This window comes from Neopsephotus bourkii, unplaced genomic scaffold (assembly GCF_033783945.1).
Source record: "Neopsephotus bourkii isolate Nb327-2 ecotype Australia unplaced genomic scaffold, CSIRO-AGI_Nbou_v1 NB_38, whole genome shotgun sequence".
Classification (NCBI taxonomy): domain Eukaryota; kingdom Metazoa; phylum Chordata; class Aves; order Psittaciformes; family Psittacidae; genus Neopsephotus; species Neopsephotus bourkii.
In genome coordinates this window covers 964532-979395 of record NW_026900555.1, presented here as the reverse complement: position 1 = coordinate 979395, position 14864 = coordinate 964532, and the positions used below count along the sequence as shown (strand labels likewise).

General features: G+C 37.9%; 2 protein-coding genes across 6 annotated transcripts in view; both read left to right on the top strand.

Annotated features, from left to right (window-relative positions):
* The window catches only part of SPART (spartin), a 467162-nt gene that overhangs the window by 212495 nt on the left and 239803 nt on the right, over positions 1–14864 (top strand). The window lies entirely within an intron of this gene.
* Positions 1–14864, top strand: part of DCLK1 (doublecortin like kinase 1) — a 259045-nt gene that overhangs the window by 129476 nt on the left and 114705 nt on the right. For all 3 annotated transcript variants that reach the window (XM_061345420.1, XM_061345413.1, XM_061345439.1), the window contains exon 4: positions 3922–4021. In XM_061345420.1, the coding sequence (XP_061201404.1) occupies positions 3922–4021 (100 nt within the window). The remainder of the gene's footprint in view (positions 1–3921; positions 4022–14864) is intronic.

The following is a 14864-nucleotide window of genomic DNA, read 5'->3' as shown; positions in this document are numbered from 1 at the left end:
TCTAGTGAAAGCACCACAGCAACTAGGGAGATACGAAATAATCTGGAGTTCTTCCTAGGCAGACATTTGCGTTTCCCACTGGAAGGGCATATGGAATCTTAAGTTGTTTGCTAGGACAAAGATGGGTGGGGGATCCAAATTTCAGCCTGAACAACTTGCTCAGGTGAGTTTAGGCATGCCAAAGTATTCTGCCTCTCCTCTGTTTTGGACTGGGTATGTACAGGTCAGCCATGGCGTCAGCTAGTCAGCTAGTCTTTTATGGGACTCCTGTATAGCCTGAAGCCTGTACTAATGATCGATTTTTTTTTCTCCTGCTTGTCATCTTTCTCACCATGGATGCCTGAGACTCCCTGGCCTCTGCTATTGTTACTGTTATTTATTCATTCTCCTACAGCGCATGACAGAGGCACCACTAACTTTAAATATCACCTCCTTGTGAGACAGTTTTTTGTTTACAACTGTCACATTTTATTTTGTACAAAGTGCATGGTAGAAAACATTTATGTTTTCAGTTTCGGTTTACCGTAAGGTATATCTTTGACTGCTGCTGTATAAACTTTGTTTCCCCCATTGTGAGAAATGTCTTGGTGGATTATGAATGATAAAAACTTATTTGTGAAAAAGAAAGAGAAGTAGATGTATTCCATGACTTGTAAACAACAAAAATGTTAAAGGAAGGCTTTTGTAATTTAATATTTTAAAAATTTACTAATTTTAAAGCTGATAACATGCAACAGAGCACGCTGGCCTCTTAAGCACTGGCACAATCTGGTAAGGGTGATATAAATCCTTGATCTTCTAAACCATAACTTTGAGGAGCTGTGTTCTCCAGAAGTGAAAATCGGTAATAAAAAGCAGGTCCTGTTGCTTAACTGATGACTGAGTGTGAAGAGAAAGTGCTTGCAGATTTCCCTTCAGAAAAGCCTGGAAGTGGGTGCTGTGTCTTTGTTAGATGCCTGGTGGGAAGCACTGTCAGTGTAACCTCTGATGAGCATGAGCTGTGGAGTGGAGCAGGCCAGGGACACTTAGAGAGGATGGAAAATGCAGACAGCAAAGGACATCTCAAAGCTTCCAGTAAATAATATAAAAAGATACTGGAAGCCTGAAGGGAAGATATTCCGGAGGGGGATGGTTTTGGAGGGAATTTATGCTCTTGCTATAAGCTTTCTAGGAGCTAGAATTGTAATTCCTAAATTAGTAAAATCTTAGGAGGCAAGAAAAACAGGAAGAAGAAGTGAATGCAGTTTTATATGCAGAGTAGGAAACTGAGAGCATGGAAAAAAGAAGCAAGCAGGAGAACACTTTAAGCATAGAGTTTAATAAAAGGATATCTAAGTACAAATTAGTTTCTGTTGTGCTAATCCTGTTTTCTTTCTTACTTGCATATGAATTGCACTGATTAAACCTGAGATGCTGTAAATACTGGCATAGTTGAGCCTGGTTAGGTGTTGCTACCTCCATTTTAATGTCTTGTTTAGGCTTGGATGAAACCCTCTTAACTGAGCAGAGCCAAGCATTTTGGAGTTTTATTAAATCCACACATTTTTTAAAATCAGATAGGAATTTAATTTTTATTCATGCGTTTTGTCAAAATAGCTCAACTTTGTGCCTAAGGTCATTTCCTATTCATTCAGTTCTAATACTCTGCTTAGTATAAACACAAATGTAAAGGTTATCACTCCCCATAAGAGTGTCAAACTAGGAAGGCAAACAAGAAATCACAGTTTTTTTAATGCCATTCTGCAGACTAGTAGCTTTGTACATGCTGTGGGAGATGTGGCAATTTCAGAGGAACTTGACTGAAGGGAAGAGATGTTTGAAGCTAGGTGGGAGTATGGGGTGGGAAGATAGGCAGGATATGTCTTGCAGACAGAAAAAAGGATGGGAAGTAAATGAGTTTGTAGAATGGTTGCTGATACACTAATAGAACATAAACTGAGTAGGAACATGGTAAAAAGCTCCATCAAATATTTACATTTCTGATGTTGGTGTTAAGGTACTGTCTGGCGTTAAGATGACAATGGTGATAGGAATAGGGCTGTGGTGGATCTTAATTTAAAATTATGTGCATTCCTTAAGGAAAGAATAATTTGGGGAGTAACTTTGACTCTTTGCAGTTAATTTACTTCATCTAGTTGTTCTTCTCTTTATTTCCTTTTTTTTTTCATTTGCTTTTGTTCTACCTTTAAAACAGTTTTAATGACAAATTTTATTCTGCAAGCAAGTCACGACAAGTGTCACAATTTTTCTTCCTCAAGATTTTTCCAGCATAGAGGCTTGTCACTGTTGTAGAAGCCAAATGTTTCTGGGAAGCATGATATGAATTTTCCAACCTCTAGATACCAGTTGGTGCAGTTTGGGGGGTGCATGTTTTTATGCCAAAATCTGGCAAAATCTCATTAGCTAATTTTTTCACTTGTGTTTTTGTATGCTTTAAAAGCTGGCTTTCCCTCCCCCAGCTTTTTATGAGGGGGCGGTCTGGCTCAGCTGCACCGTTCCCAACTATATTGTTAATTTTTAGAGATTCGTAATGTGTTACTTTCCTGTGTGTACACTTGAAATTTATTTGTGAAATTATCGTGTTCAAACGTTTGTACATTATTTAATTACAAAACATTGTGTAAAAATAAGCAAATGCAGCCTTCTGAAATCCTCTTGTAGATGTGAAGCAGGAACAGAGTTTACCAAGCGTCTCTGTTTTTTTTTAAAGGTAATCTGATATCTAATTTGCTTTTTTTTTAAATTTGTCAGAAATGAATCAATGAGTTCATCCAAAAAAGTCAGGTTTGGAAAACGTTACTGATTTTTTTTAAGAATAATAAGATGAAGTCACGTGAATGGAAATAGTAAACTGTTAGGTCGTGTCTTGTGAACTAAAAGCTTTGTAAAGAAATCACAGAATCATAGAATCATTTGGGTTGGAAGGCACCTTCAAAGGTCATCTAGTCCAACCCCCCTGCAATAAGCAGGGATATCTTCAACTAAATCAGTTTGCTCACAGCCCCATATTACCTGGTCTTGAATGTTTCCAGGCCTGGGGCAGCTACAGTTTCTCTGGGCAACCTGTGCCAGTGTCACAGCACCCGCCTTTTAAAAAATTTCTTCCTCGTATCTGGTCTGAATCTACCCTTTTTTTAGTTTAAAACCATTAGCCCTTGTCCTTTCACCACAGGCCTTGCTAAAATGTCTGTCCCTGTTTTTCTTATATTCCGCCTTTAACTGTTGAAAGGCTGCGATAAGGTCTCCCTGTAAATTCCATGTATGGACAATAATTCAATACCAGCGTAATCCTGGCTATTCATATTTTGGAATAGAAAGGGATTATCTTTTACTCAGTAGTCTAAGTATCATTCCCAGCTCACCTGGTTGTTCATCTTGGCACCTTCAAAGAGACTTCACATTGATTTTGCTGGCAAAGAGGAAGAGTGTGTTAGGGAGACTCAGTTTACCCATATAAGTTTCATGCCCTGTCAGGGAGATTTTACTGCAACAACTACATTTCATTCTGCATATAAAGCTGTAAGCTTGTTTCAGTGCACCAAGGGATAGAGATGTGGGCTCAAAAGCAAATTAATTGCCCAGTAACTACTGAATGGCGTACGCTTACCTTGTGCATAAACAAAAGGCATTTACCTCATAACCAATTGATGCATCAGGTAATAAATGTGACAGTTATGGCTTTCTGTCTGATCTCTCTCTTCCTGCAATACTGCATGAATGCATTTATGAATATTCATAAAAGCGTTTCTCTCTTAAAACAGATGGTCAAACCACAGCTTTGAAATTTATCTGGAGATGAAGCTCTGTTGTTAGCGTTAAAAGTGAAGAGTTTTCATGCAGATGGGGACAAGAAGGAGTTTATTCTTCTTGCAATTCTGGTTATGAGGTATTTCATACAATGTCTTTCTTTTTTGCTTGCAGGTGATGTGCCTTCAGGATTTCTTTGGCGACGATGACATTTTTATTGCATGTGGACCAGAAAAGTTCCGTTACCAGGATGATTTCTTGCTGGATGAAAGTGGTAAGATGTATTTTTAAAATGTTTACAACCGGAGTATAGGGCAGATTTCCATATCATGCTAATTAAGCCAAAACTGTTTGACCTAAATTAATTTTAGAAACAGCATAAATATTTTTATTCTTTAAATACTAAATACTGAAAATAAGAGGTAACTGAAAGCAACAATAAATCTGCCAAAGGAAACAAATTTGCCTGTGCAGCATACCACTTCAGCCTGAATTTCATGTACGATAGAAAGTAGTCGTGTTTGGTGGAACTCCTTTTTTGCAAATTCTTGCATAGAGTTTTGTGTTTAATTTTTCTTTGAATTTATTCTTTTTTCCTTATTACAATTTTTCAACCTCACAGTCCGTACAGTTGAGATATAGATAATGCTCCACAGGCAATATGAAAAAGGAAGATAGATAAAATTTTGTGTGAAAGATAATCAGCAAATGCAGACAAACTAATCTGAGACAATGCAGGGAGTTCTCTTTTTTTCTCAGAGGTTGACTCATACAATAATGTAACCAGTGTACGTAATCCTTTAAGGAAAATATGTGTTTGATTTGCAAATACCATTTTTGTTACTGAGAGCTTTCCTAACTTAGAAACTTCAGTAACAAGAAAAAATCTATTCAGATTTGTGCATTTTGCAAGACCCAGCAAAGGTTTTATTGCCCCTGCGGTCTCTCTCAGTCCAGGGTATGTTTGTAATCCACTGGTATCAGCTCCTCTCATCCTTTTTTTTGAAATATCAAAGGTCTCAACAGCTGACTGGAAAATCAGAAAATATTTTATTACAGTAGTAACTTCTTTCATAGTCATTGTGCATATTTAACTTCACCACTTCATCACTGTTTTTGATGCAAATGCATATTCAAAAAGAAAGATGGTGCAATTGTACTTCCCTGACTAACCTGTGAAGCTGGAAGGGTTCTTGGTTTACCTGGATCCAGACAAATGCTCCGTTAGCTTGTGTGGGAGCAGGAGGAGCCAACTTGTGCAGACCTTACGTTGTGAGTTGAAGGGTAAGCCTGGAAAAGGAGGTATCTTTGCTACTGGCAAAGGAACATTTTGTATCAGGCACAAGCAGGAGCAAGCACATATTCTGCCCTCTTCTAGAGGACCTTATAATATGGAAATAAAAATCAAATAGTGCAGCAGATTTTTTCTTTGCCATAATTGTACTTGCCTCTAAGCTAAAATGCACTAAATGTGGAAAAGTAACTTTAGCCATCATTAGGACAGGAATTAGAAAGGAAATGGGGACATATTTGGGCAGCACAGGGGTTTCCTAGGTGGTAATGTGGCCAGCACAGTTGTCCTTGCCTTTAATGAGTGCCAGGTAGCTGACTGCACAGTCTGGATTCACTTGTGTCTCTTATCTGAAAGATGACACTGGCGGCTACCTAGTGTTTCCTCCCAGTGAATCCTGTGGCAGTTTTTCCAGTGCTGACTCGGGGAGAAATGATGACAGCAGATTTGTCTAAATCCCTTTTTGAAATATGGAACACTTTTTTGGATGTCTCATGTCAAAGTACAGACATAGCCTGACTCCGCCTCATCTTTATTTGTCTGACATATCACTACCTCTTTGAGTAAGTGCTATCTTCCTCTGGAACTGAGCTGGGGGGGGGGGGGAGGGTGGTGAAGAAAGCAGCAGCTTGGAATCTAGGCTGAAAGTCCAATTTCAGCAATTTGTTGTGGTGTTTGTTTTAAAGATTGAGTGAACATTGACTGTTCTGACTATAGGGGCAAAGAAAGAGCAGAAAATTAGACCCAGACTGTCTCTAATTCCTTTGTGAAGTGTACATCAACTATTTTGGGATATTTTTTCAACTAAGTTTAGTATCAGAAAACTTGTTTAGGTTATCGCCATTAATAGCTGATGTACCAACTAGATACACATCTAGTTAGACTTCTCTGAGGTAGGAACAAGATTTGGAGAGAGAATTAAAAAACAACTCAACTTTTGTTTTGTTTGGCAAATGAAGTCTGTGTGACCACACTATGTGTCCATGTGTCCCTCACAGTTAATCTAAGAACATTAAAATTTTTAGTAAGTGCTGTCTAACTGTGCAAGGCTTGGAAACCTTGACTCTGCTTCCCTGTAAAGCAGCTTGAAGCAACACCGTGCTGTTCTCTGTCACCACATCCGTCCAGCATTTCCCACTTTCAGCCAGGTAAGGTGTTGTGGCTCAAGAAATAAAGAAAAGCAAAATTTGAAGGTGGGAAAGAAAAGCAGAGAGAATAGATGGTTAAACAATCAGTGCTCTGGGTTTTGGGGATTACTTATCAGGGAGGAAGAATGCCTTTGTCCTGTTGTCTCCTAATACTAGAGGTGAGCGAGAGACAAAGTTTATGGGATTGGAAAACCAGTCGCCTGTACTGGGATTATTTTTAACTAACACCATGTGTCAAGAGAGTATGTATCTGCAACTGAGCCAGTCCCAATAGGTTTCTTCCCCAGTAAATAAAACTTAGTTCTATTGACAAGGTAGATGGTAGATGTTTGATTGACTCAGTTGAAGGTGTGTGTTTTGAACAGTTCATGTGAATTATGCTCCCGAAATGTCTGGTTTGCTTTTGTAAATGAATCTATATCCCTGATTTAACTGTTCTTGGCTACATTGTATTCCTCTAAAGTTGCTTAAAAACTTTTAGGGTGCAATTAATTCCACCCTATCAGAAAGGAAAAGTCTAAAGATTCACAAGTCTGCATTATTTTTTAGTTGTCTTTATCCTGCTCCCATAGCTTGCTTCTGACACAGGTTAACACCTTTTAAAAGCTATAGAATCAGAAATTTAGAAACAGTCTAGAAGTCAGTGAATCAATCTCTCTGTCTCGGTGTGGGATTAACATTCCCCATTTCATTTCTGCCATGCACATCTAACATGATGCTTTAATGGCTCTGATGAGGAGGAATCTGTAACCTCCTGAGACATTCTTTGACAGTGGTGAACTCTCCTCAGTTTTTCAGCTATCTTACCCCAGATTCCCTTGCTATAAATGAAACCCATTACTAATTTTCTTATCTGCTGTGAACGTGGGAAACAGATGATTTGTTTTTCTTTGAAAAATTCTGTGGGCATCCATAAACCACATCAATTTTATCTTGTTTGTTTTGAGTTTAGGCTTAAACCTGTCCTTGAAGGAGAGTTTGTTCCTCCTTTTTATTACGTCCCTTCTCTGTTTTATGTCTTTTCAGGAAGAGGCACTGCACATCCCCTTGGCAATCAGTTAAGAAAAACCAGTTAATTAGGGAGCCATCAAAGGGAAAAACAAGCAGTTGGCACATAAATTGCATTTCTACTCTCTTCCTTGATAGACAGATGGTTTTCATATTGAACACACTATAACAGGAAGTACAGAATCAATAGGCACCACCCACATCATAATTCCTAGCAATCATCTCCATATTCAACCTAATCAATAGATAAAATAGCCACACACACTTCTACCAGAACTGCAGATGGGACATGAAGATGCATGGGAATGACCCTAAAATTAAGAAGTAAATACTCCTTGCTTGTCAAGTATCAGTGGCAATGCTACTTTCATAGAAAGTTTTTGTGGGAAGCGTAAGCACAAAAACATTATATTAATGAAGCATGCATTACATCTGCCAGCTTGTAAGAAGAAAAGATCCTCAGTGTAGAATATGGCAGTAGCTGCTTCAGGCATTGTTAGCTTGCACTTCTGGAAGCTTTCCCAGAAATCCCAGTTTTGCTTTAGCTCTTTTTGAAGAAGAGGTCAGAGGATGGTTTTCTATAGCTCTCAGCTGTGTGTTGGCAAAGATTAAGGTTTAAAGGCCAAGCTCACAAAAATATTTGTAATCAGCTATTATTTAGGCACCTAAACAAGATTTGGCAGTGTAAATAACTCATGGGATTGTCCCTAAATGAGAACATCTCCTTGGCTTATATGGATATTTCTTTCTTAGTGCTGTAAAAGATGAGAGTTTTTGCAGATGGCAGCATCAGACTTACTTAATTTTTAAAAAATTAAATTATTTTTTATGTTTAATTAATGTTGGCTGAGTTCTTTGGAAGCTTAAGAGTTGCAGAAACCCAAGTATGACAGAATTCATCACATTCTTGAGACACATCATGTAAAAAGACTGTGATCTCCGATGACCAAAGCCAGTGTCTGCCTCCAAGCAGTGCATAACCAACATAGAATGTCTGGATGTGAAAACAACTACAGATTGCTTGTCAAGAGCACATATTATTGTTACGGAAACAATTATGACAATGAGTCTTTTCTAGGGGAAAATTAAGACTAGGATCTTTGAAACCTAATTTCACTTTGACTTTGCTGGCCTATCTTAGCCCTCAGCTCAGTATCTCTGTGCCAGAAGTGTTACTGCTTCATCTTGCCAGCAGCAGATAATTTGCCAGGAAAATCTGAGTCCTGTTGTGTCCACACATATGCATGTGCACGTGGAGGCATGCACACGCATCTGATTCAGTAACTGTGGTTAGGGTCAGGAGTATCATGTTTATCCCTGTTAATAACTGTCAGGTTTCTGTAACCTCCATTACTCTGTCCTTCCTAAAAGAGGGAGGAAGGGGAAACTGGTTATAGTCCTTGTCTACCCTGATTTATAGGACAGACTGATGCGTTAAGCAGCTTTTGGCTGGACTTCGGAGTGGAGAGCATGCTGGCTGACTTACTCTGTCCTCATTAAAAACTCGTGCTTTGGCAATTGGAAAGTAGTGGTAGGTTCTGGGGACTTTGAGGTATAACTTTGCTTTCAACAGAGGCATGAATATAAAGTGTTCCAGTGCAGTGTGATATTTTCAAATGTCAACAACTTCTGGGCCTTGGAGACGGATATTCTGTGTATGAGGCAGAAACAAACGCAGGCAGGGGAGACCAGTCCTCTGACTGTGAGTACCATTTAGGCTAATAGCTCAGAAAGGGCAGAAGGAAAGCAGCTGATTGTCCTATGGATTTGCTTCCAGTGTCCCCTTTATTTTCGTACTCCAAGACCTTGAGTTTCATCTCCACCTTCTCATAATGCCTTAGACACTTGAACAGCCCTCTCGGCTCCCTACCGTTTGGCATGCTACTGCTTATCCTTGTACTCTGCCTCACAGTAAGGACATTAACGGGGTCTCTCTTTTATCCAGCAGTGTGACAGTTTCACAACTTTCTCCAAAATGATGGGAACATTCCCTCACTGAGACCACCTGCATCCAGCCATGCTGGAAGTACCACTTTCCGCTGGCCCACACCCCAGGCTTGCCTCTGGCTGTGCAGAAGTACTTGTCCGTAGGGTAGTGTGTGAATGACTCGCCTCAAATGCTGATCTGCAGTTAAATGCTGAGAACAGTATCAGCATGTTCGCATGATCATCAGGTGGCTGGTAATAGAATATCATGTGGTGCTCATGAAATAAAATCTGTAGTAACGCTTACATCAGATGAGCTTTTCACATGAAAAACACATTCACAGAGCTTCTTTTTTTTTTTCTATGCAGGATTTCTCTTTTAGTATTTGGCTTTTTAGAAGGTACGTTCTTGATTACCTAAGTCCATTTCTGTATCTGCTGTCCGCAAGCTATTTGCTTTGAATATACTCTGTCTCTCAAGTCTACTTATTTGAGATATTTCTCACCTGCCTAAGCATCACTAGCAGTGAAAGTTTGGTCACTTAAATCATAAATCTTTGCTCCCCCTTTCTGGTAGATTTATAGATGTGAATAAGGACATTAGAGCTTTCAAGAAGATTATATATGTACTCTTCAATCTAGATTTATACTGTAGTGCCTATCTCCCTTTCCCCACCTCTTCACCATGCATGCATGTATATTTGGATAGTTATCACTTTTCATCAATATTGCTATGAAAAAGTTGCCTGTATGTATAACTAGGAAAAATTGTGATCACTTAAAACTAATGAAAGTCTCTCATTGAAACTAGCCAAACAGTAAGACTGCAGTTCATGCCAATTCACTGTGTTCCTTTAACCAAATGTTCTTCAATATGTTTTCATCAGTATTTGCTTTCTCTGATGTCTGTTAAAAATAGCACGAATGAAACACCATTCATTAAATTAGAACTGATGGAAATCCCACTTCAATTGCATAAGGAGTTCTGAGTGTGCATGTTTCTTCAACATTTTTCCATGGTAAAGCTGATTTTGGATATAAAAATACCAAAATTTTTGAGTCCAAAAATATCAAGCATTTCTCAGTAATAGCTGCATATTAATTAAATTGCATTTTTATTGGTAATTTATAAAACTTCAGCTTGTTTTAAATAAAAGAAAAATTATTAAGCATCAGTATTGTTATCTTAGTGTATGTGAGGTTTTATTCATAACATGTTAATATGTCATTAATAGCAGAGAAGACAGAATGTGTTTATTGGTTTTGTATAGCTTTTAATATTTTTGAGCTTTCATTTTATTTTTGTATTGTAATTCATTGAACTGAATCTTACCTGAGGAATATTTAGATTACCTATAGATTAATCAGATCAGTTTTTCTAACACCACATTTTAAACTAGTTTCCCAAACATCTCAGTTATATACCCAAATGCAAAGAGTGTAATTCCAATTTTTATGACCAGTTTTATAAACAAACTTTCAGTTCTGGGGAAGTAACGGAGAAATCTGTTAGACAGAACAGCTTGGCACTTGAGTTCTTAATTTGACTTTCTGCTATCTCTTCTTTCATGGAAATTTCTTTATTTTACAGCCTTTGATCCTAGTTCACTGTTTGTATAATTTGTATAAGTTTTTATAGGCCACATGTTGAGTTTTGAGCTTGTATGTTCAATCTGTATCCTTAGAGGATGGTATTAACTTTGAGTGTTTTCTGGAGAGACTTTATCTTTTGTTTTTCCAGTTCCAATGATGATGAAATCAGCAGACAGTAGCTGTATATTATAACCCTCTCCACTGAGTCTGTTGTAGAGTTCGGTAACAAGAGTAGGGGAGTTTAACATCAGAGATGTTAGGAATTACCTTTCCCACATGGTTATTTTTGTACTTTTCATTGTCTTTAATTAGCTTGGTGAAATGGCTGTTGGTGAACAGTATCTTGGCAAGTATATTTGTGGTTTCCACAGTTTGCAGATCCTTTCCAATGCTGGAATGTATTAGAATCTAATCTATTTTTGAAAAGATGTAACCTGTAGTCCTACTGTAGGAGATCTTTGAGCAACTTTAACTCATTTTCTTGAGTTATTACAAGTTTGTATGAGACAGCTTCAAGATGAGTAGTTCTTGTAACATCAGCACATCATTATTCAGTTTGAGAAACTGAACTGTGCTGTCTGGTAAACTGTATTAGGATGTGCCTTGGAGACCTGTTGATTTGTTGGGTACTATGGTTGTATCAGAGATATTTGTATTAAGAATAGATTCTACCCATCATCAATAAAATTGGACTGCTTAAATTGCCCATTTAATTTTCTACTTCTCATACTAGATACAGACTTTATACCTGGAGTTTTGTCACGTCTTGAGTAACTGTGTACACATTTTTTTAATGCCAGAGCCATCCACAGATTCTCTTATACTGGCAAAATCTTTTAAAAAGAGAATAATTATTCAAACTCCAGAGTTCATTAGACTTTAGAAAGCACAAACTTTCTCAAGGAATATGAGGAAAATGTATTCATTAAGGGCCTTTTTTTTTTTTTTGTATCTTAGCAAACACTCGGCTGCAGTACAGCAGCCGAGAGAAAATCAAAACCTACCTGGATAATATTTCAAAGTGTTCAAATCAGAAACTGAATACCTCAGTGATAGGTATTTGTATTTATATACTCATACATATTTACTGAGATGCTGTGTATACAGACACAAATATGTCAAGCATAAAGGGTCTTACTGTCGTGCAAACACAGCCAGTAGAAGACCTCTGCAAAACAACTGTGTTTCATAGAATCATAAAATAGTTAGGGTTGGAAAGAACCTTAGGATCATCTACTTCCAACCCTCCCTGCCATGGGCAGGGACACCTCACAGTAAACCATACCACCCAAGGCTTCATCTAACCTGGCCTTGAACACTGCCAGGGATGGAGCATTCACAACCTCCCTGGGCAACCCATTCCAGTGCCTCACCACCCTTGCAGTAAAGATCTCACTCCTTATATCTAATCTAAACTTCCCCTGTTTCAGTTTTAACCCATTACCCCTTGTTCTGTCACTACAGTCCCTGATGAAGAGTCCCTCCCCAGCATCCCTATAGGCCCCCTTCAGATACTGGAAGGCTGCTATGAGGTCTCCACACAGCCTTCTCTTCTCCAGGCTCAACAGCCCCAACTTTCTCAGCCTGTCTTCATACGGGAGGTGCTCCAGTCCCCTGATCACCCTCATGGCCCTCCTCTGGACTTGTTCCAACAGTTCTGTGTCCTTTTTATGTTGAAGACACCAGAACTCTACACAGTGTTTGTTTGCACTGCTAACCTGATGGCTCACAACATATGCTACAGCAGTTCAGTGCTGCTGTTTTGAAAATGCAACCTACAGAAATTTCCCATTCAAAAACTCAAAAGTGTTACCTGAGGGTTCAGGTTGCTTCTGTGGACAGTCGCCTTGGAATAAACTTTTTTCATAGCGTAGCTCCCTGCAGGAGGACTGGATGCTAATATTATGCATAAAGTAATCTAAGGCTGAGTAATCAATAGGAAGGCTCATGTTGCCATGGAATTAAACACCCATAGGTGGTAGGTCATGGAGCTCTGATTTGGATTCTTTCATTCTTCAGTCAGAGAGTTTTTTGGTTTGTTTATATATATATATATATATATAATTTTGTTCTATAGGAATTGTAACACTTGTGTTTTTTCTTTTGGAAGAAAAACTTTCAGGGAGCTAACCTGAATTTTCATTATTTAACTGAAAGACCTGAGCCAAGGAAAGTCTTTGGAAGGTTGTTAATTATTCCTTATAGTGTGGAGGGTGGTTAGAAGACAAAGAAATTTAAATCATTTAGTTTTTCCTGTTACTCTGGAATAGGAAAGAAAAGTTTTTCACAGGTACATAGAATTGTTAAGATTGTCTAGAACAAAAGGGAGGACAAGTGACAGAGCTAGCTAGTTTCTGATGAAGACACCAGGTTTAGGAAGTAAAAAACAACTTCAGGAGAACAATTTTAATGAAGCTTTATAAAAATTGTTTCTGTCTTTAGCTTTACAGTCTCTTTCTGTTTTGCAAGCACATATTAATGTCTAGAGAATAGGTGACTTGAGAAAATGGAATGGACTGAATTTTTGTATAGCAGTAGTACAGCAGGGCTGGAAGATAGGATATACTGTTTTCTACTTAAAAAAAAAAAAATAGGAAATTATGGAGAATACACACCAGGGAGCCTAATTTTGGAATCAAATAAATTGCTTAAAATTGTCGTTTAAAAATAAAAAATCTTAAATTTATACGTAAACATTTAATAATAAGGGAAACCTACATAAATAAAACAAGACTGATTTTTTAAAAATCACTTGGGGGGGGACCATTCTCCTGAGGTTCTGCTGGGAATCTACTGGGATCACAGCTCAGACTGGATGCAGACAGCTGTGTAGTTTTTACCAGAGGGACGAATACTAATGGATTATGAGAACCCTTAAACTTCCTAGATGCAGGTTAGAGACAAAATGCTTCTAATGCTAACTGAGAACTTTTATTATCTTTAGATATAGTGTTGTTAATAATAACAATATTACAGAAGAGCTCTTTTAGAAGAAGCATTAGACGTTGTAATTGTACGTTGATTGTACTTATGTTGAATAGAAGATTAAAAAAAAACAAAACCCTTCCAGCAATTAAGTGAGGTTTTTTATGTTAAAAGAGAACACTTTGAAAAATCAAGGTAATGAGCGAACTCAGTTGCACTTCAGAGTTTGGGGACTTGAACACTGAGGAGGTTTGAAATTTCATTCAAAAAGCTTGCCTATTATTTCTTTATTGATCCAGTTCCCATACTCAATATAAACAGGCTCTTTAGGACATCAGCCTTATGAACTATCTCATCTGTAAACTTCAAAACACTCCTCTGAACAGTCTCTGAAGTATGTTGTGATATACAGAATGAAAGATGGTTTCATGGGCTATTTCCAGCCTAAAATGAATTTTCAATCTGCCATTATTTAAACTTTTGAGGGAAAAAAAAAAAAAAGTCATTCGGACTTTACACACCTCAGTAAGTGTGGTGTTAGCAGATGTTCTTAGTAAAACCACATTTTCCAGCTATCCACTGTTAGCCTATTGCCAGGATGACTCAGCCTGTTTACTTTAGTTTTATCTAAATAATTACAGCAAAATTTAATTGCCTGAACCAGATAGCATTCAAGGAGAACCCATTAATATTAGAGACAAAAGCTGCCCAGGGATTTTATAAATTAGAGACAGTCCTGAAGTCCTCAGGTTTTTTTAACTCAGGAAGCTGATTTCTGGATTTTCTGTTGATAGGTAAAGCAATGCTGTGGTAAGCAGCAGAAAGTAGCAATACCATGGTGGAAGTAGAAGAGGAAAAAATGTGGGTGGGCTGACAATTATATGTGCCTATATGTGCAGGCGGGTTTTGTTGCTCACACTGCAGCACAGCTCAATGTGTGAGGCATGTGCGTCCAGGTGTGAAAGTGGATTTAATGTCAGCATATAACAGTGCTTTGCTTTAGTAAGAGTGCTGTATTGAATTGTTTGGTGCATGAGGATTTTGTCTGTAAAAATAAACTTTTGATCAAGTCTGTATTGTAGTAAGTTTGTCCAAATCTCCAGTTTTACTTTTTTTCATGTAATCATTTGTCGACTCTTAGACTCTGGTTTATTTGGTATTTTTCTTAAGGTACAGCTCAATATTTTTTCTTGTGTACATTAAAATTTGATTTAAAACATTCAAAT